The sequence below is a fragment of the Sarcophilus harrisii genome, chromosome 5 (genome assembly GCF_902635505.1).
Source record: "Sarcophilus harrisii chromosome 5, mSarHar1.11, whole genome shotgun sequence".
In the NCBI taxonomy this organism is placed as follows: domain Eukaryota; kingdom Metazoa; phylum Chordata; class Mammalia; order Dasyuromorphia; family Dasyuridae; genus Sarcophilus; species Sarcophilus harrisii.
The window spans coordinates 99,162,373-99,188,346 of record NC_045430.1 but is presented as its reverse complement, the minus strand read 5'-3'; the positions used below and the strand labels follow the sequence as shown (position 1 = coordinate 99,188,346).

Sequence of the window (25,974 nt, the reverse complement as noted above, 5' to 3'; positions counted from 1 at the left end):
GGCTTCACTATTTAAGTAATTCCCCTGGGGAAAACTTGCATGAACTGATGGAGTACAGTAAATAGAACCATGAGAGCAACTTAAATTGATAAAAACATTATAAGATTAATAACTTTGAAAGCTTTGGAAACTCTGATTAGTGTAATATTCAATCAACCATGATTTCAGAAGACTCCCGTTGAAATATGTTTCTTCCCGTTAGTTTCATATCACTTTGCTGATAGAAACAGGTGAGTGCAGATTGAGGCATATTTGTTTGGAGGGAAACTGGCCCGTGTAGAATTTTGGACTACAGTTACCATGAGGCATCACGAGGGCAGAGCGTCCACTCTTTTCGTGATCCCGCCCCTTTCCCCCAGCTGCTCCCGCCTTCAAGACAGAATGTCGCAGTTGAGTCAGCCGAGCCCGGGGATGGGAGGCCCGCAGTAGTAGGGCTGGCCTGGCCGCTTTGGGAGTTGAGGGAATTGGATCGAAGGCTCTGGGCCCGGCCCGGCCCAGAAGGCCGCCATGCCTCATTCCCGACGGGTCAGTCACCTCCTGGACCTGTGAGTGCCCCGCCCCTGCCCCATAACTGCGTCTTGCCCTCCAGGCCCATCTGCCGCAGCCCGGCGGTCCAGGCCAGACCCTGCCCCCTCCCCAGAATTCCGTCCCGCCTCCCGTCGCCGCCTCCAACCGCTTTTCTTCTGGCTCCCTGGGGCGGCCGTTCGGTATTTGCGCCCCCGTTGCCGCGGGCTTCGTGCGCTCTGCGTTCCGTGTTTGCTTTTGCTTTGCAGAGGTTGGGCCCTGAGGTGTTTGTTCCCAGATCTGAGGTTTGGGGGAAGAAGGGAGAAGGAAGGTCCGAATCTTTCCGAACAGGCGCGGGCAAACTAGGCTTGTGCCCTCCCCCTCCCCAAAAGGGACCGTCTCCCCAGGATTTCGGTCATTCATTCCCTCATTGAGTAAGCGTTTGTTGGGCACCTGCCAAGTGCCGGGCGCTGTCCTCCGAGGGTATCCGAAATTAGGAACCCTTCCAAGCCAGTATTCTCTACCCTTTGGGGTTCAAAATGGTCAAATGAAGCCCTTACTAATAGCATTTCATAACACTTAGGGGGGTGCAAAAGTAATTTATAAATATTATCTCATTTGATAAAACTACCCAGGGAAGTAGGTGTCATGCCATTATTATCATCTCCACTTTACAGAGAAGGCAAGTTTTATTTAGTGGCACACAGCTAATAAGTGAGATTGGATTTGAACTCAGGTTTTCCAGCTCCACTGCTCTATCCATTAGTCACTTAACTGAAGTTAAGCTATTAATCGATCACTGTGTACAAAAGCACTGTCCTAAATGCTGGGGATATAAATTGATAGTTGTCTTTTGTTCTGGAAGAGGACCAAAATGACATCACTGTTTTAGAGTGGAATTACAGTGTATCCCACTGTGGCTGATCAAACCAATACAAGCTCCGGATGCTTTGCCACAGGTGGGACGCAAATAGTCCCAGTGAACTTGTGAGGCTGCTTCTCTTAACCTTGTAGCATCTTGCATTATCATGTTTCTTCTGAGCTAATTCAATTCTGCTTTGTTAAAAGAGCATAGCAGCTTCTCTCATGCTCTTATATTCAGTTCTGAAGTTTTTAAAAAGACATCTTTTATTGTTTTTTTTCCCCCAGCAAGGAAATTGGGGTTAAATAATTTGTCTATGGTCACACAGCTAGATTTGAACACAGGGCACTCTATTTCGCTTTTTCTTTGTGCCACTTTTTCTAGCGAACTTCTGAATGGTTTGTCCAGTGTGGCTCTACATAAAAGTCTTTTATCAAGCTACATTGGCATTAGAATATGACCAACCCATTGGAGTGGTACTCTCTGCACTCCAACTCCACTGAGGGGAGGAGGGGAAATAGAAATAGAGAAATCAGACAATCCCTGAGTTTTTTTCGGTTGGAGAGATACTAATAAATGTATGTTAAGGATTTATGTTAAATGTATATTAAGGATTTGCAAAGCAAAGACTAATAAATGTACGTTGTTAAGTGCAGACTTTTCCAGACCCTATTTGCAGTTTTCTTGGGACAAATACTGGAGTGGTTTGCCATTCCCTTCTCCAGTTCATTTTATGGATGAGTAACTGAGGCAAACTTGGTAAAATGACTTGCCTAGAGTCACATAACTAGTGTCTAAGGCTAGATTTAAACTCAGATAACAAACTTCAAACTCAGTGCTTTATCCCCGTACACCTAGCTGCCCCCAGAAGTACCCACACACAATTATGTTCTTGTCATTCAATCAGTGCAGCCATGTCTGATTCTTCCTGACACTGTTTGGGGTTTTCTTGGCAAAAATACTAGGGTGATTTGCCATTTCCTTCTCCAACTCATTTTATACCTAAGTAACCTGAGGCAAATAGTAGTGACTTGCCCAGAATCACACAGTAGTTATCTAAGATTGAATTTGAGCCCAGTTCTTTCTGGTTCCAGGTCCAGTGCTCTGTCTTCTGTGCTACCTTAGTTGCCCACAAGTATAAATTACTGTTATGAAATAATTTTCTTGAAATCTTGGAAAGACCTACAAATGAAGAATAGATAAAATGTGTGTTTATCTTGAAGAACTGTGATATTGAAAACATATTCATTCACTGGGAAAGAGGAGATGCCTTGTCTCTCATTTGATCTGGTTTACTGAAAAGCCTAATTTATCCTCTGAGGGTTCTTTCACTTAAAGTGAAAGAAACACTTGAAATTTTTCCACTAAGAGAAGCAGACACCTCATGCTCAGCTGGCAATGTTAGAAAGGGATGGCAGAGATCATCTAACTCATTTTGCAAATAAGAAAATTGATGTAATAGTTTGTCTGCTTGAAAACAGTTATTGTTCATTGTACTCTAAAGAGGACCAAACTGATATCACTATATCAGGGCAAAAGTACAAGGTGTCTGACTATGGTTGATCAGACCAATACATGCATGGAAAGCTCTATTATAAGTTATGCACAAATAGTCCATTTAAACATTTGGAATGGAGATATCTCTTAAATTTGTGTATCACATGTTTCTTTTGAACCACTTCAATTCTGGTTTGCTCCTAAGAATACAGCACCTTCTTTGATGGGTGCATACTATGCTGAACAGTCTTTTTGCCAGTATCTCCCATGTCTCCCCTTTCCAAAGTTCTTCAGAGAAACCTTAAGTTCTTCAAGAGTGCCTTTGTATCAGTTCTTCTGACTTTCATGTGAGTGAAAACATGGTCCAGTGGCCAGATATAAATCAGGATGACTGGAGATGACCCTAGATATAATGGGAGACGTTGATCTTTTTAAGCTTAAAATCTTCAACAGGTATAAATTTGACTGAGGGCACACTGGCATCGTTGGATCTTTCCCTTCTCTTAATTTCTGTAATAGAAATTTTTTATGTCAGAAGGTTAACTAATATTTATTAGTTACCTATGTGCTAAGCACTAAGCTAAGCACCAGGGTTACAAATAAAGGCAAAAATTACTCTTTGTTCTCAAGGACTCAAAATCTAATGAGGAAGACATCAAGTAAACAACTATGTACAAACAAGATACATAAAGGATAAATTGGAGATAATTAACAAAAAGAGAGAGGAGGAAAATCAGAAAAGGTCTCTTGCAAAAGGCAGGACTTTCCCCAAGACTTGAAAGAATCCAGGAAAGCTGGAGTTAAGGGAGAATGTTCTGGGCATGAGAGACAGAAAGAAAATCCCTGGATCTGGGAGATGGTATATTTTGTGCAAAGAATAGGAAGGAAACCACTGTCACTGGGTCAGAGAATAAGATTGAGGGAAAGGCATACTAGAAAGGTGATGGAAAAGTGGTTTTTAGGAGAACATAACTGGTTCCATTTTCTGTTATATTTGCTGATATTAGATTTCACTGTAATCTAATAAAGCAAGTAATAGGAAACTTAACAGACTAATAAAGAAGATATTCTTTTCTTTGGTCTGGTATAAAAATCTGTGTTAAAAGTTTTTCTAAAAATATATATCTTTTCCTGTCTAAGTGCTCTACACTTTATAATCTGTTTTCATAACCTACCTAGGAGAAGAAACTATTTGTCTGTATATCTATCTATCTGTCATCTTTGGGATTGTGAGAAACACATGTCTATCACTTTCTGATCATGTGTGTCACACTTTTGAATGGATAAATAAATTATAATGTTTATGCCTGACTGAAACCCTTGTTGGCTTAGCTAGTGGTAGTTAGCAGGGATCCTTGAAAATTCTTGCACAATTACATGATCAACAAAGAGACTGCTGGCTTGGATTCTCTCAGATTCTTATCCTCAAAATTTTCCAGTATGTGCATAAAAGGTGATTTCAGCAATTTGGAAACGTCTAGAGAAGAGAAACTGAGTGATATAGTTGCAATCTAGCACTTTTGTGCTCTAAATTAAGAAAACTATAGAAACAGGAAGGTTTTATATTTATTGTCTTATAGTTATTTTAAATTGAATTTCTCTTTTTATCTCTTGCTGCTTATTGATAATATATAAAAATGCTGATGATTTATGTGAGTTTGTTTCTGCTACTTTATTAAAGCTATTAATAATTTCAAATAGTTTTTGAGTTGATTTTCTAGTATTTTCTTAATTCTTATTTGCAAAGAGTGATAGATTGCCTATTCTAATTCTTTAAATTTATTGCTATAGCTAGCATTTCTAGTACAGTATTGGATAATGCTGGTGATAATCAGTATTCTTGCTTTCACCTTGGATCTTATTGGGAAGACTTCTAGTTTATCCTCAATATAGATGATGCTTGCTGCCAGATACTACTTATCATTTTAAAGAAAGCTCCATTTATTCCTATGCTCTCTGGTGTTTTTTTTTTTTTAATAGGAATGGATATTATATTTCATCAAAAGCTTTTTCTGCATCTATTAAGATAAATGATCTCTTTTGTTTTTGACAGGTTAGTCTTTTCTGGTTTATATTGTCAATCAGTATCTTTTCTGCTTGAAAACACTGTTTCCAAGGGGAAAATCTTCTATTTCTAGTGAATCTTTGGGTAGTTATGATCATTTCAACATTGTCAATTTACACCCATGCCCTTGTCTATGAAGATTCTATCTAACTGCCCTCATAAGGATAAAGTTCTTAAGAATTACATAAATCATTTTCTCATTTAGGAATATAATCAATTTAACCTTATTATAAACCCTTTGTGATTTCTCACTTATATTTATTTTTTTATACTTTTCTTGAATATTGTGTTTGAACGTTGGATTTTTAATTCAATTCTAAATTTTCAGAAATGCTTAAAAGTTCTCTATTTTATTTTATATCCATTTCTCCCGCTTTGGATTATACTGAGTTTTGCTGGGTTGATTATTCTTGTTTATAAAACCTAGCTCCTATGCTACTCTCTTATGGAGTATTTAAGGAGACTAGTACTTCTGGTACTTGCCAAGCTCTTTTTAGGGCTGTTCATTAATCTTTGATGTCCATCTGATTCACCCAATTCTCATCTGTGGCTCCAAAAAGCTGTAGAATGCACAGTGGCCATACCCTGGTAAACCATCTTGTCAAATTGTCTAAACCAGTTAGAGGGTAATCAGCAATCCTCAAACCAGTTGCTGAATTTGAGTAATCTCTACCTCAAGCATTCAGCCATGAAGTTGACTAAAGCAGGCATTGTAGAGCACTTAGAACTGGGTCAGATATTAAAGACTCCAAGGTTAACTACTATATCCCGGGCCACTGCAAATCAGCCTGACTTTTATCTTGCCAGTAGACTTTAATGTCTCAGGAAGAAAGAACCAAGACTGATGAATTTATATAACTCAGCCTCCCTTAAATCTGGTTCATGAGTGAGTCAAGACCTCACCCAAGAAGTCATTGGCCTTCTTTGAAAAACGACAAAACCAAAAACGATTTCCATAATATTTTGTATTAAATTTACATGGGTTTGTGGCATGTCTCCATACTTCCAACACTAAGATCCATGAAAGTCAGGACTATTTTTTATACAAACTTGCTAGCAATGAACTTCATATAGTAGATAACATTAATAAAATTTGTTGATTGATTCTTAATTTTATATAATTGTTATTTCTGTCTTTAGAAGATATAATTCTAATCAATAGTAAGATGTAAATTTCAATATTTATCCACTCAAAATTACAAATATTATGGATTATATTGATTCACAAGATCAGGTGAGAGTCCCGCAGACTCTAACTAGAGTCTTCTTTCTCTTTTGTCTTTTCTTCATCTCTTCTCCCATCTTTGCTGCCCAAATCCCATGCTACAGTAGAGTGGGAAGTATGACATGGCTATTTATACCAGTTGGGTGAGCTAGTACTCATCCTCTTATATCTTTATACATTTAGAAAACTTTTATTCCCTCCTAAATGCATATGTTGTTCTTTCTTTAACTCAGATCTGGTATGAGAAGGGTTCTCTAAAAATCCTTCCCTTATTCTCCCCTACCTTCTTATATCCTTTATATCCTTCTAGATATATATGTATTGTTCTCTCTCTCTGGACAAGAGTAGGGTTCCAGAACTACCAATTCTTCCTCTTTGTGTCAATTCTTTCTCTCATTTTAAATTTATATAAGATAATTAGTCTTTTTTGCTTTTTCCTGCATTGTTTTGCTTTTTAGAATCACATTACACTCACTTCTAGCCCAATGTTTCTTTCAAATTGCCCAATTATTAGTGACAGTCTTAAACATAGGGTTTACATTCCTACATATAAAAAATAAAGTTTGTTCTTTGAGTCCATTGAAATTAATCTTTGATTATATAATTATATAATTTTATATTTCTTTGTGTCAATTATATGTCAAATGTTTTATTAAGTTCAGACCCTTTTGCAATGAAAAAAAGAACAATTAAGTTTTTTAAAAGAAGTATGCTTCTGTCTTTCATCAATTCTTTCTCTGGATGTGGATAGCATGTTTCCTCATAAGTCCTTTGGATTTCTAGATCATTGTGTTGTTAAGAATAGCTAAGTCATTAATAGTTCATCTCATTGCTGTTAACTGTGTACATTGAGAGAGCTAGCTCAGTGTCTGGGAAGCTCGGAAGGAAAAGTTTGGGAGAGGAGAGATTATTAGATTGTCTGTCAAACTGAAAGTCTATATTATGCTCACCTCATAGTTATATACCTTTGAAACCTGGATACTATATCAGCATCATTCCAGGAAACTGATTGCTTCCACTTGAATTGTCTTAGAAATATTCTGAAGATCCCCTGCAAGATTGACTTGAATTGCCAAACATTCAGCTCTATAATAGAGAGTACAACTTTGAGGGGCTGGTCATGTTGTTTAAATGCCCAAAGTACATTTGCCCAAAAGACTCATTTTACCAAAAACTCACACAATATCTAATTTATATTTTAATATATTTAACATCTACTGGTCATCCTGCCATCTGGGGGAGGGGGTGGAGGGTAAGAGGTAAAAAATTGGAACAAGAGTTTTAGCAATTGTTAATGCTGTAAAGTTACCCATGTATATAACCTGTAAATAAAAGGCTATTAAATAAAAAAAAAAAAAAACTCATACAAGGCAAGCACTCACATAGAGATCAGAAGAAGTGATGCAAAGACATTCTCAAGGTCTCTGAAGAACTTCAGAATTGATTGTGAGACATGGGAGACACTAACATAAGACTGTCTAGCATGTCATGCCTACATCAGAGAAAGCACTATACTCTATGAGCAAAGCAGAATTTTTTTTTTTATTTAATAGCCTTTTATTTACAGGTTATATGCATGGGTAACTTTACAGCATTAACAATTGCCAAACCTCTTGTTCCAGTTTTTCACCTCTTACCCCCCACCCCCTCCAGGATGTTGAGTCCATTGGTATGGATGACCAGTAGATGTTAAATATATTAAAATATAAATTAGATACACAATAAGTCTACATGACCAAACCGTTATTTTGCTGTACAAAAAGAATCAGACTCTGAAATATTGTACAATTAGCTTGTGAAGGAAATCAAAAATGCAGGTGGGCATAAATATAGGGATTGGGAATTCAATGTAATGGTTTTTAGTCATCACCCAGAGTTCTTTCTCTGGGAGTAGCTGGTTCAGTTCATTACTGCTCCATTGGAAATGATTTTGTTGATCTCATTGCTGAGGATGGCCAGGTCCAGCAAAGCAGAATTGTAGTAATTCAAAAGGCAAGATTTGTAATTTAGAGACACCTCTACTTCAAATGGTTAATTGGACTATTTGTGCCTTACCTGTGCTAAAGCCTTCTGAGCTTGTATTGATCTGATCAGGCACAGTCAAACACACTATAGTTTGTCCTTGATGTCATGTTGGTCCTCTTGGAGAGCAAAGGACAATGACCAACTACTGTGTACAATGTTCTCTTGGTTTTTCTCATTTCACTTTGCATTAATTCTTGTTAAATTTTCCCAGGTTTTTCTGAAAGCATCCTGATCATCATTTCTTATAGCACAGTAAAACTCCATTACATTCATACCACATCTTGTTCAACTATTCCTCAGTTGTACTTCTCTTTAATTTCCAATTCTTTGTCACCACAAATGAGAGCTGCTATAAATATTTTCGTATATAAATGTCCTTTTTCTTTGCTCTCTTTGGGGTATAGACCCAGTAATGGCATTGTTGGATCGAAGTTTTATAGCCCTTTGAGTATACTTCCAAATTTTTCTCCAGAATGATTGAGTCAGTTAAGAGCTCACACCATATATGAAAGGTTTCAGCTGCAGGTCAAATGAAAAAGTCTCATTATTTTCAAAGGGGAACAGCAGCAAAAATAATTTCCACTCATAAAATCATATCATTTTCTGATGTTAAACTATTATCCAATAATATTGTTTAATTGAATTGGTGTCAAGGATTTTATGGGCAAGAAATTTCTTTTCCAGCTCTTTAATAGCTATGGTTGTAGCGTCTGAAAGAGCTAGGGTGTATCTTCATATGAGCTACTTCCCAGGATAATAACTATCAGCATTGGACTGGAAGTAGTGCTATTCCCGAGGCTCCTGGCTTCAGGATTCTGAGATGTCTTCACTGGGATCCAAGTTAAAATAACAGTCAAGATAGTGATGGTGGTTTGATTTGCCAGGCTTGTATGTTGCCTTCCATCTGTCAAGAAATCTTGCTGCTTTAGCCAGGCTGTGCTGGATGTCAATTTGTTGGTAGTTGGAGAAGATGGTTGTCCCTTTCTCTATAGGACACTCTATAGGAGTTGCTTTCCTGGGTAATCGCTATGATCAGGACTGTGTTGTGCTGCCACTCCTAAGATTTATATGTCTTTTGGAGGCAGTTGGTCAGTAGTTTGTGGTAGATGAAGAAATGATGAAGGTGCCCTTCCCTCATAGAACTATCTCTTCCCTTAATAATGGCTAAAGGAGCTCAGTGGGAAGCAGGTCTGACAGTTTGATGGGGCACTCCTATTTCCCAGGCTTCTGGGCTATCTCCATCAGGGTCTGATGGGAGATGGTGGCCAAGGTGTGGTAGTGGTGTTTTAACAGCCTAGCACATGCTGTTCCTTCTCTTTTCCTCAGAATACCCTGTATTTGATTTGTCTAGGGTTACACAGCCAATATGTATCAGAGGTGGGACTTGGACTCAGGTCTTCCTGATTCTAAGGAATGTCCGTCCTCTAAGTCCCATAGCTTCTCAGTTTACTATTTATTATCTTAATTAAAATGTCCCTGAAAAATTCTGCTTATGGCAGAAATTTCAGATACTGGTACATTTCTGAGAAAACATTCATGAGTCACTCAAATTGAGTTGTAATCTACATTATAGCAGGGAATATCTGTATTGACAAATTCATAGATCTATTGAAATAGAGCAGATCAGGGTAAGAAGGGACCTTAAGGATTCTCAATCTACATACACCCCCATCCAATTTATTGCTAAGGCCTGATAATTTTACCTTTGTAACATCTTTCAAATATAATCTCTTCCCTCCTCTGACACTACTGTATTTTAGTGCAGGTTTTTATCACTTCATTTCTGAAATACTGTAATAGCTTGCTTGGTGTACAAGTCTCTTTACCCCAATCCATCCATTTAGCCATTAAGATGATTTTTTTACCCTCATTCCTCACTCAAAAAACTTAAGTGACTTAAGTTACCTGCAGGATCAAATTTGAAATGCCTTATTTGTCATTCAAAGCCCTGCATAACCTTACCCCTCTCCTACCTTCTTAGTCTTATATTTAACTTCCAGACACATGTTTTTTGATCTAATGATAATGGCATCCTATGTATTCTGAAAACAAGATACTCTCCTGGCACTGGCCACCCTCAGTCCCAGAATACTCTCTCTCCTTTGCTCTACCTATTGCTCTTCTTAGCTTCCTTTAAGGCTTGACTAAAATCCTGTCTTTTTCTGGCTTTCCCCCAATCTCTGTTAATTTCAGTGCTTTCCTTCTCTTAATTATTTACTATTTACCCTGTATATATAGTTTGCTCTAAATATATTTGTTTGCAGGTTGTCTCCTTCACTATAAAGTTCTTGAGGGCAAGGCTGTTTTTTTCCCTTTTTTTGTATCTCTAGCAATTAGCACAGTGTCTGTCATATGATAGTCTCTTAATAAATGTTTATTGATTGATTGAGTAGATAATTAAATCCATGTAAGCTGATAAAAGTCATCAAGAGTTTGAGTATAGTGTCAGCATATTCACAGATATATGACATGGATGATGAACTAGTAAAGAAGAGTGAGAAAATTAGACAGAAGAACAAAGAGAAAGCAGTTTACAAAAAACAGAGAGAAGAGAATCCAGGAAGAAATGATAGTCAATTGTATCAAATGCCCCAGAGAAGTCAAGGATGAGCTCTGAGAAAAAGCTATTAGATTTGGCAATTAAGTTAGTTGCTAATTAAATTAGCAACTTTGGAGAGAGTAATTTCATATGAAAAATGAGGTCTGAAGTCAGATTGCATATGGTTTAATGGAAAGCAAAAGAAGTAAGTAATAAAGTTTGTAAGTAATAATCTGGTATCCTTTCTAGTACATTACTTTTGGGGGTCATCAAAATCCTACTATGAAACTATGAAGTTTTACCGTTTTATACCCTACCTATTTATAAAGCTAACTCCAAACACATTAACTATTTTACTGTTAAGTTGTATCCCACTCTTCATGACACTATTTGGATTTTCTTGGCAAGAATACTAAAGAGGCTTGCCATTTCCTTCTCCAATTAATTTTGCATATGAGGGAACTCAGGCAAACAGGGTTAAGTGACTTGCCCAGGATCATGTCTGAGGCCAGCTTTGAACACAGGAAATATGAGTCTTTCTAACTCCAGGCTCACTGATCAATCCATTGTACCACTTAGTTGCTCTATTCAATATTTAGATTATACTATTTGAATAATCTTTTTGACCAAGGGTTTTTTCTGTATCATTTTTGATAGATAAATAAATGGAAGAAAATACAGAAAATTAAATGTATCTTTTTTTCTTTTTCTTTTTAAAATTTTATTAAACCTTTTTATTTACAAAGCATATGCATGAATAATTTTTCAATAATGATCCTTACCAAACTTTCTGTTTAAGTTTTTCCCTCCTTTCCCCCACTCCAGCCCCTATTTGGCAGGTAATCCAATACATGTTAAATATATTAAAAATATATGTTAAATCTAATATATGTATACATATTTATACAATTATATTAGTGCACAAGAAAAATCTGATCAAGAAGAAAAAAAACTGAGAAAAAAAAACAAAATGCAAGCAAACATCAACAGAAAGAGTGAAAATGCCATATTGTGGTCCACACTCAGTTCCCACAGTCCTCTCTCTGGGTGTATATAGCTCTCTTCATCACTGAACAATTAGAACTGGTTTCAATCATCTCATTATTGAAGAGAGCCATGTCTATCAGAATTGAACATCATATAGTCTTCTTATTGCTGCATATAATTATCTCCTGGTTCTGCTCATTTCACTTAGTAAGTCTCTCCAGGCCTTTTTTTTTTTTTTTTTTAACTATTATAGCTTTTTATTTACAAGATATATGCATGGGCAATTTTTTAGCATTGACAATTGCAAAATCTTTTATTCCAATTTTTCCCCTGCTTCCCCCACCCCCTTCTCCGTTCCAATTTTCCCCCTTCTTCCCTCCACCCCCTCTCCCAGATGGCAGTTGACCAATACATGTTAAATATATTAAATTATAAGTTAAATACAATATATATACATGTCCATAGTTATTTTGTTGTACAAAAAGAATCAGACTTTGAAATAGTGTATAATTAACCTGTGAAGGAAATAAAAAATGCAGACAAGCTAAAATAGAGGGAATGGGAATTCTATGTAGTGGTTCATAGTCATCTCCCAGAGTTCTTTCTCTGGGTGTAGCTGGTTCAATTCATTACTGCTCTATTGGAATTGATTTGGTTCATCTCATTGTTGAAGAAGACCACGTCCATCAGAATTGATCATCATACAGTATTGTTGTTGAAATATCTAATGATCTCCTGGTCCTATTCATTTCACTCAGCATCAGTTCATGTAAGTCTGTCCAGGCCTTTCTGAAATCATCCTACTGGCCTTTCTTACAGAACAATAATATTCCATAATATTCATATACCACAATTTATTCAGCCATTCTCCAATTGATGGGCATCCACTCAGTTTCCAGTTTCTGGCCACTACAAAGAGGGCTGCCACAAACATTCTTGCACATATTGGTTCTTTTCCCTTCTTTAAAATCTCTTTGGGATATAAACCCAGTAGAAACACTTCTGGATCAAAGGGTATGCACAGTTTGATAATTTTTTGAGCACAGTTTCAAATCACTCTCCAGAATGGCTGGATGTATTCACAATTCCACTAACAATGTATTAGTGTTTTAGCCTTCCCACATCCCCTCCAACATTCGTCATTATCTTTTCCTGCCATCTTAGCCAATCTGAGAGGTGTGTAGTGTATATCTCAGAGTTGTCTTAATTTGCATTTCTCTTTTTAATAATGACTTGGAGAATCTTTTCATATGGCTAGAAATAGTTTCAATTTCTTCATCTGAGAATTGTCTGTTCATACCTTTTGACCATTTATCAATTGGAGAATGGCTTAATTTCTTATAAATTAGTGACAATTCTCTCTCTATTTTGGAAATGAGGCCTTTATCAGAACCTTTGAATGTAAAAATGATTTCCCAGTTTATTGCTTCCCTTCTAATCTTGTCTGCATTCGTTTTGTACAAAGGCTTTTTAATTTGATATAATCAAAATTTTCTATTTTGTGATCAATAATGATCTCTAGTTCCTCTTTGGTCATAAATTCCTTCCTCCTCCACAGGTCTGAGAGGTAAACTATCTTATGTTCTTCTAATTTATTTATAATCTCATTCTTTATGCCGAGGTTATGAACCCATTTTGATCTTATCTTGGTGTATGGTGTTAAGTATGGGTCAATGCCTAGTTTCTACCATACTAATTTCCAATTTTCTCGGCAGTTTTTGTTAAACAATGAGTTCTTATCCCAAAAGCTGGGGTCTTTGGGTTTGTCAAACACTAGACTATTAAAGTTATTGATTGTTTTGTCCTTTGAATCTAACATATTCCACTGATCAACTAGTTTATTTCTTCGCCAATACCAAATGGTTTTGGTAACCGCTGCTTTATAATATAATTTTAGATCCTCTCCAAGCTTTTTAAAAATCATCCTGTTGGTCATTTCTTAGAAAACAATAATATTTCATAACATTCATATATCATAATTTATTCAGCCATTCTCCAATTGATGGGCATCCATTCAGTTTCTAACCACTACAAAAAGGGCTGCCACAAACATTTTTGCACATGTAGGACCCTTTCCCTCCTTTAAGATCTCTTTGGGATACAGGCCCAGTAGAAACATTGCTGGGTCAAAGGGTATGCTCAGTTTGATAGTTTTTGAGTATAGTTCTAGATTGCTCTCCAGAACGGCTGGATCTGTTCACAGTTCCACCAACAATGTATCAGTGTCCCAGTTTTCCCACATCCCCTCCAACACTCGTCATTATCTTTTCCTGTCATGTTAGCCAATCTGAAAGGTGTGTAGTGGTATCTCAGAGTTGTCTTAATTTGCGTTTCTATGATCAATAGTGATTTGGAGCACCGTTTCATGTGACTACAAATAGTTTTATTTTCTTCATCTGAAAGTTATCTGTTCATATCGTTTGATTACTTATCAATTAGAAAATGGTTTGAATTCTTATAAAGTTGAGTCAGTTCTCTCTATATTTTAGAAATGAGGCCTTTATCGCAACTTTTGAATGTAAAAATGTTTTCCCAGTTTAAAATGCTAAAGATTTATGTGGATTTATTTTGTATTTTGCAACTTTGCTAAAGTTGTGGATTATTTCTAATAGTTTTTTAGTTGATTCTCTAGGGTTCTGTAAGTATACCATCATATCATCTGCAAAGAGTGATAATTTGGTTTCCTCATTACCTATTCTTAATTCCTTTAATCTATTTTTCTTCTCTTATTGCCAAAGCTAGCATTTCTAATACAATATTGAATAGTAATGGTGATAATGGGCAACCTTGTTTTACACTTTGATCTAAGTGGGAATGCTTCCAGTGTATCCCCATTACATATGATGCTTGCTGATGGTTTTAAATAGATGCAACTGACTATTTTAAGGAAAAGTCCATTTATTCCTATAGTCTCTAGTATTTTTTAATAGGAATGGATGTTGGATTTTATAAAATACTTTTTCTGCATCAATTGAGATAATCATATGGTTTTTGTTAATTGGTTATTGATGTAGTCAATTATGCTAACCTAATATTGAATCAACTCTGCATTCTTGGTATAAATCCCACTTGGTCATAGTGTATTATCCTGAAGATGATTTTCTGTAATCTCTTTGCTAATATTTTATTTAAGATTTTTGCATCAATATTTCATTAGGGAAATTGATCTATAATTTTCTTTCTCTGTTTTTGTCCTACTTGCTTTAGGTATCAGTAACATATAGGTATCAGCCTGTGTCATAAAAGGAGTCTTTAGTTCCCTATTTTTTCAGATAATTCATATATTATTGGAATTAATTGTTCTTTAAATAGTTGGTAGAATTCACATGTAAATCTGTCTGCTCCTGGGGATTTTTTCTTAGGGAGTTGATAGCTTGTTCTATTTCTTTTTTCTAAAATGGGACTATTTAAGTAATTTATTTTCTCCTCTGTTAATCTGGGCAAGCTATATTTTTTAAGGTATTCCTCCATTTCACTTAGGTTATCAAATTTATTGGCATAAAGTTGGGCAAAGTGACTCCTGATAATTGCTCTGGTTTCTTCTTCATTGGTGGAAAGTTCTTCCTTTTCATTTTTGAAATTAACAATTTTATTTTCCTCTTTCCTTCTTCTAAGCAAATTTACTAAAGGTTTATCTATTTTGTGATTTTTTTTTCCATAAAACCAACATTTAGTATTATTTATTAATTCTATCATTCTTTACTTTCCATTTTATTAATCTCTTTTATTTTTAGAATTTCAAGTTTGGTATTTAATTGGGGGGTTTTAATTTGTTCTTTTTCTAGCTTTTTTAGTTGCAAGCCCTAGTCATTGATTTTCTCTTTTTCTATTTTATGTGAGTGAGCATCTAGAGATACAAAATTTCCCCTTATTACTGCTTTGGGTGTATCCCACAAATTTTGGTATGTTTTCTCATTATTGTTGTTTTCTTGGAGGAAATTATTAATTGTGTATATGATTTGCTGTTTCATCCATTCATTCTTTAGGATGAGATTATTAAGTTTCCAATTACTTTTTGGTCTATTTTCTCCTGGCCTTATATTGCATGTGATTTTTATTGCATCATGATCTGAAAAAAAATGAATTTATTATTTCTGCATTTCTGCATTTGATTTTGAGGTAAGTTTTATGAGCTGCTGAGAAGAAAGTGTACTCCTTTCTGTCTCCATTCAATTTTCTCCAAAGATCTATCATACCTAACTTTTTTTTTTTTAACATTTTGTTTATTTTCTCAACTTCTTTCTTATTTATTTTGTCTTTCAATTTATCTAGTTTTGAGAGAACAAGGTTGAGATCCCCCACCAGTCTAGTTTTGCTATCTATTTCTTTTTGCGTCTCTCTTAACTTCTCCTTTAGGAATTTTCATGTTATACTTGATGCATATAGGTTTAGTATTGATATTGCTTCATTATCTATGATACCCTTTAATAAGATATAGTTTCCTTCCTTATCTCTTTAAATTAGATCTATCTATGATTTTACTTGATCTAAAATCAGGATTGCATCCCCTGCTTTTTTTTTCTTCACCTGAAGCATAATATATTCTGCTCCAGCCCTTTACCTTCACTCTGTATATATCACTATGCTTTAAATATGTTTCTTGTAAATAACATTGTAGGATTGACTTTTGATTCAGTTTGCTATCTATTTCTGTTTTATGGGAGCGTTCATCCCATTCATTCACAGTTAAAATAACTAATTCTGTATTTTCTGCCATCTTATTTACCCTGTTATACCTTTCTCTTTTCTACCCCCCCTTTATTCCTCTCCAGTATTTTACTTTTGATGACCACCTCCCTCAAGCAGTCTTCCCTCTTTAGAGCCCCTCCTCCTTTTTTATACCTTTCTCCTAATTCTTTTGTTTTTCCTTGTATTAGTCTTTCCTTTTCTTTTCCCCCTTTCCCTCCTACTTCCCTATAAGGTGACACAAGTTTCTCTGTGAAACCAAATATGTCTGATATTCTCTCTTAGATCTAAATCTGATGAGAGTAAGATTCACACAATGCTCATCCCCCTCGCTTCTTTCTCTCAATTATAATGGGTTTTCTTTGCCTCTTCATAAGATGTAATTTCCCTTATTTAACCTTTTTTTTCTCTTTTTTCAGTATGATCCCCTTTCCACCTCTAGTTTCTTTTTCATATTATAATAATAAGATCAAATTATACCTGCATTCTCTTAGTATACTCATAACAGAAATATAGTTTTCAAGAGTTCTTTTCTTTTTACCTTTCTATGCTTCTCTTGAGTTCTGGGTTTGAAGAACATTTTTTTGTTGTTGTTGTTGTTCAGTTCTTGTCTTTTCATTAGAAATAGGTGAAATTCACCTATATCATTGAATGTCCATCTTCTTCCCTGAAAGATAATGCTCATTTTAGCTGGATAGCTTATTCTTGGTTGTAATACAAGTTCCTTTGCCTTTTGGAATATCAGATTCTAGGCCCTTCTATCCTTTAAGGTAGAAGCTGCTAGATCCTGGGTAATTCTAATTGTTACTCCTCAGTATTCGAATTGTTTCTGTCTGGCTGCTTGCAATATCTTTTCCTTGGTGTGATAGTTCTGAAATTTAGCCACGATATTCCTTGGTGATTTAATTTTGGGATATCTTTCAGGAGGTGATCAGTGAATTCTTTTGATGGTTATTTTACCTTCTGATTCTAAAATATCACGGTAGTATAATGAAATGTATCTTAAAAACTTAGAAAAGAGATGACTAAATGGGGACTTTACTAACCATTTCATGACAAAAATCTTTAGGCAGCTGAGGAATTGAAGGAAAGTTGACTAAAGAAATATGTTGTAAGCAAATCAACAAACATTTATTAAATATTTAGTATGTAGTAAACTTGAATACTGGAAAATATAGATTTGGAGAAAGAATATGTATTGATATCTAGGTGATGCAGTGGAGAGATTACTGGGCTTGGTATCAGAAAAACTTCTTGAGTTCAAATTCAAGCCTCAATCCTAATTGTTGTGTTAATTCCAGAAAGTCATCTAACCCTCTTTGCCTCAGTTTCTCATCTACAGAATGAGCTAGAGAAGAAAATGGAAAAAAGTTCTCCAACATCTTTGTCAATAAAATCCCAAATGATATTGCAGAGTATCAGACATGATTGAAATGACTAAGTAGAAACAACAATGATGTAGTATAGAGATTGAGTATTTAATAAAATAGAAATGTATTCAGATAAAAGCATAACTATTGATACAAGATATTTAAATATACTGTATAGAAGGGGCATGTGCTATTATATCTTGTAGGAATAGAAGTGAAAATTATGATGCAGTTTATTTTGTCTTTCTATTTATATTTCAGATGCATTTGGTGCTTGATGAAGAATATTTCCAGATATGTCACAGATATTAAACTTTTGCCTCCCAATATAAAAGATAAGATGATTAAAATTATGAGTTTTCAAGGGCGAATAACAGATTCCAATATTAGTGAGGTAAGAATATATAAACTGTTTGAAGTTAAAGTAATTATATATTAGATTTAATTATACTGGGAATAATAACTTTAAAAAATTTACTTGAACATCAGCTTTTCTTTCAGTTCAACAAAATGTTTATATTTGCTGACTACTCCTACATTTCTTTTAGTTGATTTCTTGACTTCTTAGTTAACTCCTTCACCTCATGAAGTTCATTAGACTCCACTTGTTTCTGAACCAGTGCCAAGTTTTTCTTTTCTTATAATAATATTTTTTTATTTTTCAAAATACATGCAAAGATAGTTTTCAATATTAAGAATCCTTGCAGAACTTGAGTTCCAATTTTTCTTCTTCCCTTCCTCTTTCCCTCTCCTTTAGACAGCAAGTAATAAAATACACATTAAACAGGAGCAGTTTTCCTAAGCATATTTCCACATTAATCATGTTGCGCAAGAAAAATCATATCAAAAGAGGAAAAAATGAGAAAAAACACCAAAGCAAACAAACAATAAAAAAAAGGTGAAAATAACTATGGTGTGATCCACATTCAGTTTTCATAGTTTTCTCTCTGGATGCAGATGGCTCTTTCCATCACAAGTTTACTGGAATTGTCTTGAATCACTTCATTGTTGAAGTGTCTTGAATCACTTCATTGTTGAAAAGAGCCATTCAGTCGATCATCACATAATCTTATTGTTGCTATGTTAGAGATTTATCTCAGAGTTATCTTAATTTGCATTTCTCTGATCAATAGTCATTTAAGAGCATTTTTTCATATGACTAAAATGGTTTTAATTTCTTCATTTGAAAATTGGCTATTCATATCCTTTGACCATTTATCAATTGGAGAATGGGTTGCATTCTAATAAATTTGAATCAAATCTATGTATTTTAGAAATGAAGCCTTTATCAGAACTCCCCAATTTTCTGTTCTAATCTTGTCTGTATTGGTTTAGTTTGTACAAAAACTTTTTAACTTAAATTAATAATCAAAATTATCCATTTTGCATTTCATAATGTACTCTAGTTCTTTGGTCATAAATTCTTTCCTTCTCCACAGATCTGAGAGACAGACTGACTATCCTTGTTCTCCTAATTGTATATATATATATATATATATATATATATATATATATACATACATACACACACACACACACACACACACATATATATATAACCCTTATAGTATAACCCTTTATGTCTAAATCATATAGGATGTTAAATGTTGGTCAATGCTTAGTTTCTGCTATACTATTTTCCAGTTTTCCTAGCAATTTTCGTCAAACCCAAACCTGAGATCTTTGGGTTTTTCAAACATTAGATTACTATAGTCATTGACTATTGTGTCTTGTGAAGCTAACCTATTCCATTGATCAACTACTTATTTCTTAGCTAGTGTCAAATACTTTTGAGGACTGCTGCTTTATAATAGTTTTAGTTCTGTATAGCTAAGCTACCTTCATTTGCATTTTTTTCATCAATTCCCTTGAAATTCTGAAATTCTTGACCAAAATTTTGTTCTTTCAGATGAACTTTGTTATCATTTTTTTCTAGTTCTGTACAGTAATTTCTTGGCATTTGGTACACACTGAATTAGTTGATTAATTTAGGTAGGATTGTCATTTTTATTTAGAGCTAACTTTACTTGTATGGAAAGTGTTTTGTAATTGTGTTCATGTAGTTCCTGATTTTGTCTTAGCAGGTAGACTTCTAAATATTTTAAGAGATTTATTTTAAAGCAATTCTTTGGTATACATATAATTTTACCACTTATTAAAGATGAAAACACATTTGCATTCTAATGAGATGGACATGCTTTTACATAAGGAATCAAATTTTAGCAGAATATTTAATACATTTTCCTGTTGCCAGATTTTTTGCACCCCTCATATTCAATTGTGTGATGAGGTCACAACCTGTAGTTTAAAAAACTTTGCGCCATACCTTACCATCTTGGTATTATGTTTCAGTCTGTATTGCTTTGATGGTAGTAGACAGATTATTTTTTAGATTCCAATCATTGGTTTTTCTACCTTGTAGTTAGCAGATAAATAAAATAGTAATTGCTTACTATATGCCAAGAATTGGAGGCACAAAATCAAGACCATCCAAGGAGAAGAGTACCACTACAGTTCCACGGCATATATAGTTCAGGGTAATCCAGAAATTGATGTGAAGGTCTGGGTAACAGCAAGATAAAGCAAATTAGGTTAGATCTGAATAACCCAGGAACAGAATCCAGTTTAACAGTGGGGAAGGCCTGGAAGTGATAGAAAAGATGTAGAATAGGCTTGGAAATTAATATTAAGTGCGATTTCTGTAGAGTTGCTAGAATTGAGGTGATTTCTTTCTCTGCAATACCGTTACTTTTGTCTAGTCAATAACTGGGAAGAAAGCCTGGATGGGAAGAGGGGAAAGAAGATGGCTTTGGCCACCTGTTAAATTTAAAAACATTATCAAACTTATATACATATATATGGTTTGTAAAATGCTCTAAATACCTATTTGAACTGTTCAACAATTCTGTGAGTTACTAAGATATTATTTCTATTTTATAGATGAGGAAATGGTCAGAAAGAGTAAGATTCTAGTGTCAGATGGGATTTGAGCCAAACACTCTTTGTTCTAGGAAAGGCCTTCTTTCATTTAACTCCTATATCACAAAACAAAAGATTTCAAAACATCCCTCTTCTAAACCTTCATGCATCCTATCAGTCTTTTTTCTTGTGACTTTTTATCTTCAAATTTTTATGCTCAAATTAATGTTAACTTGAATCTGATTTTACCTATATAAAAATGTAAGTTGAGGGATTATGCAGTATAATTTTTTTATGTTCTCTTTACCCATTTTTAGGGATCCTGTCTATAGATATAACAAATGAAATTGTACAAGAAATTACATGTAACATTTACTAACGAGGTTAGAGAACAAAGAAAGAAAAACTTTAATCTTTTAAAATTATATGTGTGTGTGTATGTATGTATGTATGTGTATATATATATATATATATATACACATACATACATACATACACACACACACACACACACACACACACACACATAAAATTGTCTCATGAAACTGAGGGGAATATCTCCAGAATTGAATTTATAAATTTATCTAAATACCTGGTTTAATGAAAAATTCCTTTTTTAAAAATAGATTTTGCACCCTGAAGTGGAGTTTCTAGATCTCCGAAGCTGTGATATTTCAGATATTGCATTATTACAACTTTGTAACTGCAGGAAACTGAAGAAATTAAATTTAAATTCCTCAAAAGAAAACAGGATTTCTGTAACTTCAGAAGGTATGTTTTTAAATATTGGTTAAATTGATTATGATTATTGACTTATTCTTTTCCCTTTGTTGAGTCATTTTTTGAAAAAGATCTAAGAGTAGGGGCAGCTAAGTGGCACAATGGATAAATCACCAGCGCTGAAGTCAGAAGGACCAGTTCAAATGTAGTCTCAGACACATAACACTTCCTAGCTGTATGACTCTAAGTAAGTCATTTAATCCCAACTGGCTCAGCAAACAAATAAAAAAGATCTAAGAGTAGTCGGTTAAGAATTGACATAATTATTCCATTTTGTTCTGCATTCACTGCCATATATGACCTCTGCATGAACTTTGTAACCTACTCAACAATACTGGTTTTCCTATATGTCTTTTTTCCTCCCCTAATCAACACCAAAGATAATAATTATTTCTTTTTGTTTTTTGTTTTCATCCTTTTTTTTTATTATTATCATAGCTTTTTATTTACAAGTTATATGCATGGGTAATTTTACAGCATTGACAATTGCAAAACCTTTTCTTCTCCTCCCCCTCTCCCCCAGATGGCAGATAGACCAATACATGTTAAATATGTTAAAGTATATATTAAATACAATATATGTATACATATCCATACAGTTATTTTGCTGCACAAGAAGAATCGGATTTTGAAATAATGTACAATTAACCTGTGAAGGAAATCAAAAATGCAGGCGGACAAAAATAGAGGGATTGGGAATTCTATGTAGTGGTTCACACTCATTTCCCAGAGATCTTTTGCTAGGTGTAGCTGGTTCTCTTCATTATTGAACAAATGGAACTGATACCAAACATAATTATTTTTAAAAAAGAAGAGTACTTCAACATGCCAAGGGCATCTTCTTTCCTTTATCATATCTCACAAGTGATATATAATCCCCTTTCACCAACACATTCCTTTTTACCTCCTGTAACTATCGACAATATTCTCTTCAGCTATTTTCCCTCTCTCTTTGTCTAATGTTACATATAAATATTACTGACCAATTTTTCAGAGATATACATCAACTGCTTAATGGAGTATGTCTCACCCTGAGTATGTAAGTTGCAGTGGACCCAAGGAGAACTGGTATACATTTTATGGAGTGAAGAAAGAAGAATCTATTTAGAGGAGCAGTTGACTTTTTTTTTTAATTGTCATGGACAAATACATAAAATAAAATACATAGGATTAGGAAGGAAAATAGTTTTATTGAAATACAGTTACCAAATTTTCAAAAAAATAAATTCATGGACCCCAGGTTGAGTGCCTAGTCTAAAGCAAAACTGAAGATGATGAAGAAATAGAAATTAATTAATAAAAATAATCATTAGTTTAGAGTACATAAACATTCAATTTTTGAAAAGGAAGAACTGAGGAAGGGAAGATTTGTGAGGATGCTATCCTCATGTGAAATGATACTTCAGATAAAAATTAAACAGAGTTTGGGTCCTAGAATTCAATTTTGCAAGGGAGAATATGGGTTGGGAAGGTTAGAATTTAAACAAGTCCTTGTTTACTTTTCAAAGATTGAAGTATAGTCAAACTTAAATTTTGAATAACTGGTGGAGGACAATTAGAATTATTATCAAGGAAGTTCATAATAAAGTGACACTCATAACCTCCAAAATGGTTAGATTTTTTTTTCCTAAAGGGATCCAGAGGGCTGAATTAAAAGCAAAAGGTAGCAGTTGAAGAGAGGAAGTTATATAAGGTAAAATTTACCAACAATTAGAGCTATCAAAAAATGAGCTGCTTTTGGTATATAATGGGTGCATCCACATGATTTTTAAGCAGAGATTCTATTGATGTATCACCAACCTTGTCACCAGAATTTCCTCTTCCCAAAAGACAAAAATGGGAGAAATGATGAGTCAAAGTCCAGGGTCTACTCAAAACTGCTCTCGCTAAGGAATGTGGAGCAATAAAATGTGGTGCTCCTTATTTTTTCCTTGTAAAAATTCCATCTTGACTTCTTGTTTGAAAAAATTACATCCTGACATTTTATCTGTCTCCTTCCCTAAAAAACAAAATCTTGCCAAAAGACATCTTGGCTTATTCCTTATCACTTTACAATCTTGTAAGCTATTAGCCTGAAAACTGAAGCCCCCAATTTTTAGTGTATAAAGCTCTTCCAAACTTCTAATTCTAGACTATCTTAGAGATTAGTCCATTAGTTATGGCATTAAGAAAATCTTTTGTGACTATAAGAGAATCTCCTTGAATTCTTTAAAACTAATTATGAATCATGACCTTGGCATTCTTCACTATGATCACTGATTGGTTATGTTATAGAATAAATTCCTGGACAGCTACAGGTAGAATAAATGGCCCCAGAAGCATTTTCCAATTCTGAGATTCTGTGATTCTGACCTATGACTTTACATTTTAAAGGTATTAATAAAATAAAGCTATCTATTTATGGGTAGTTTCTTGGTCTTTCATGGATATTCATGGTCTATAAGAAACAAAAAATCTTACCAAGAACTCCACACACGCATTGGTAAAGTCAGGAAATATTTTATTTCATGTTTTTACAAGAGTGGGTATCTAAGGTATAGGCACACTACTTAAAGCAAAGAACACACTTTTTATCCCCTATTCTCATTTTGCTGTTCTCTCCCCTGTTTCTCTATTGTCTGGGTTTACATAGCCTGTTAATAAGTGCCTTATTTCCTTATTATGATTCCCCACTCCTATCTACATCTCCTATTCCCCATAATTCTGGAATCCAGTCCTGTATTTTCTTTTACCCTTATTTGAGTATGCTATTGATAAGTCACAACCCAGGACCTACTCAAAACTGCATGTCTGATAGATTTAGAACAATAAAAAGAACTGAATATCTAGCTAAGGAGTGTGGAGCAATAAAACCTCTTATCTGTTGCATCACCTAGAAAACTCCCATCCTGATTTGTCTTTTTATAAAAGCTTTTTACTTGTCCCCTTCCTAAAATTATTGTTGAGGTTTAAGAGACCCCAAAAAGTTAGGGTTGCAGACCAGTGTCATGAGGTACCTCAAAAGAATTTGCAGGCTTGAACCCATGTCCAAGTAAAGGGGCAAAGTTTATTAATATTGTAACACCAATTGAAGCAGGCTAATTTCCAAAAGAATTTAGCAAAAAACTAGGAGCAAAAGGATAAATTTATAGGAAAAGAAAGTGACATTCAGTTCTTCATGTCAGTTATATGCTAATTTTGTGACAGAGGTAGAACTGAGAAGTAGTCTGGTATGCATCTCAATATTGAATTTTATGGTTTAAAGGTGGACGGACTTGAGGAGTAGTCTGGTATGTACCTCATCATTTGTCTCAGAAATCCTGCTATCACTGACCAACAAATTGTTATCTGTCAGTCTTCCTAAGGCCAAGTGACTTCAGGATCATTGGCAGATTGTTAGAACAGTAGAACTAATAAGGTCAGGGAGCCTCAGGATTGCTGCTACATTTCTTTTAGAAGCTGCACCCCATTATTATGATCCTTCCTTAATCTTTTCTTATCTTTCTTTCCTTTAATTTTACAACCTTATAGCTTGTTATTCCTTTTGCTAGTATATATGGATATAAAATAATATGTCATAGGTACTTTATAGTTTCCTTTTTCTCCATATGTTTTATTTCCTCTGATCTAAATAAAACCTTATCCAACTTTCATATGGTCTTTCTGGATCCAGATAACAAGCAAAAATATAAAAGCAAAAAAAAAAAATGTTCACTGCTAAATATATCCTTCTCTTTTTTTTTGTGGTCAGTTTTGGGACAAACCTTTTAGAAGTTTTTGTCCATGGCAAAACATAGTCAGGCATACTAAATATAGTCTTTTTCCTTTTTTTTTTTTTTTTTTTTTGTGGAAGTCATATGATGAGTTAATAATATACAAGTGCAGTAGCACTTCCTTACCTATATACCTGAATGTATTGTAATGCTAGAGAAACTGAGGCAAGATAGAGATTAGAGAGTTTTAAATATTTTATTAATTGGAGAATATAACTGACTGGACAGGATTCTCATCTCAAAGTATCTATTGGTGAATGTGAGTTCTCAATGACATATATATACATATGGCTCAGCTACAGGGCTAGACCAAGGCAGGGGCAGAATCAGAACATTGAGAGTGGGAACAGACTATCAATATGGTTCTGACAAGGGGGGAAAACTAGGAAGCCAGAGTCTGGATGCCTGAATAAACAGAAGTAAAGATGTCAATGAGGCATCTGGGATTGTCTTATCTTTTGGAATATTTAGAGGGGAGTAGTGCCATAAATTCTTGAGGGCAAGAAGGAGTTAGGAGCCAGGAAGTCTGATCTCCCCCTTATCTTGAGTCTTACATTAACAATTTATAACTTTAGAGCAAATGGTCCCGAATGAACTGGAGGTGAGTTTTGCAACTAAGGGGATTGAGGCAGAACATTTAAGGAAACTGAGGCAGAACAATTTAGGCAAACAGAGGCAGAACCAGTTAGGTAAACTGAGTCAGGACAATTAAAGAGAACTGTGGCACAACAGTGTATTCAATTCCTCACATCAACCAGACTCC

At 34.6% G+C, this 25,974-nt stretch overlaps 1 protein-coding gene across 2 annotated transcripts in view; it reads left to right on the top strand.

Annotated features, from left to right (window-relative positions):
• The first annotated feature begins 333 nt into the window (after positions 1-333).
• Positions 334-25,974, top strand: part of AMN1 (antagonist of mitotic exit network 1 homolog) — a 41,539-nt gene continuing 15,898 nt past the window's right edge. The window contains exons 1-3 of one of the 2 annotated variants that reach the window (XM_003772368.4): positions 334-525; positions 18,022-18,154; positions 21,306-21,450. In XM_003772368.4, coding sequence (XP_003772416.2) covers positions 18,038-18,154; positions 21,306-21,450 — 262 coding nt within the window. In that variant the 5' untranslated portion in view covers positions 334-525; positions 18,022-18,037. Of the gene's footprint in view, positions 546-18,021; positions 18,155-21,305; positions 21,451-25,974 lie in introns of both variants that reach the window. The other variant, XM_012551604.3, reaches the window with a different exon arrangement.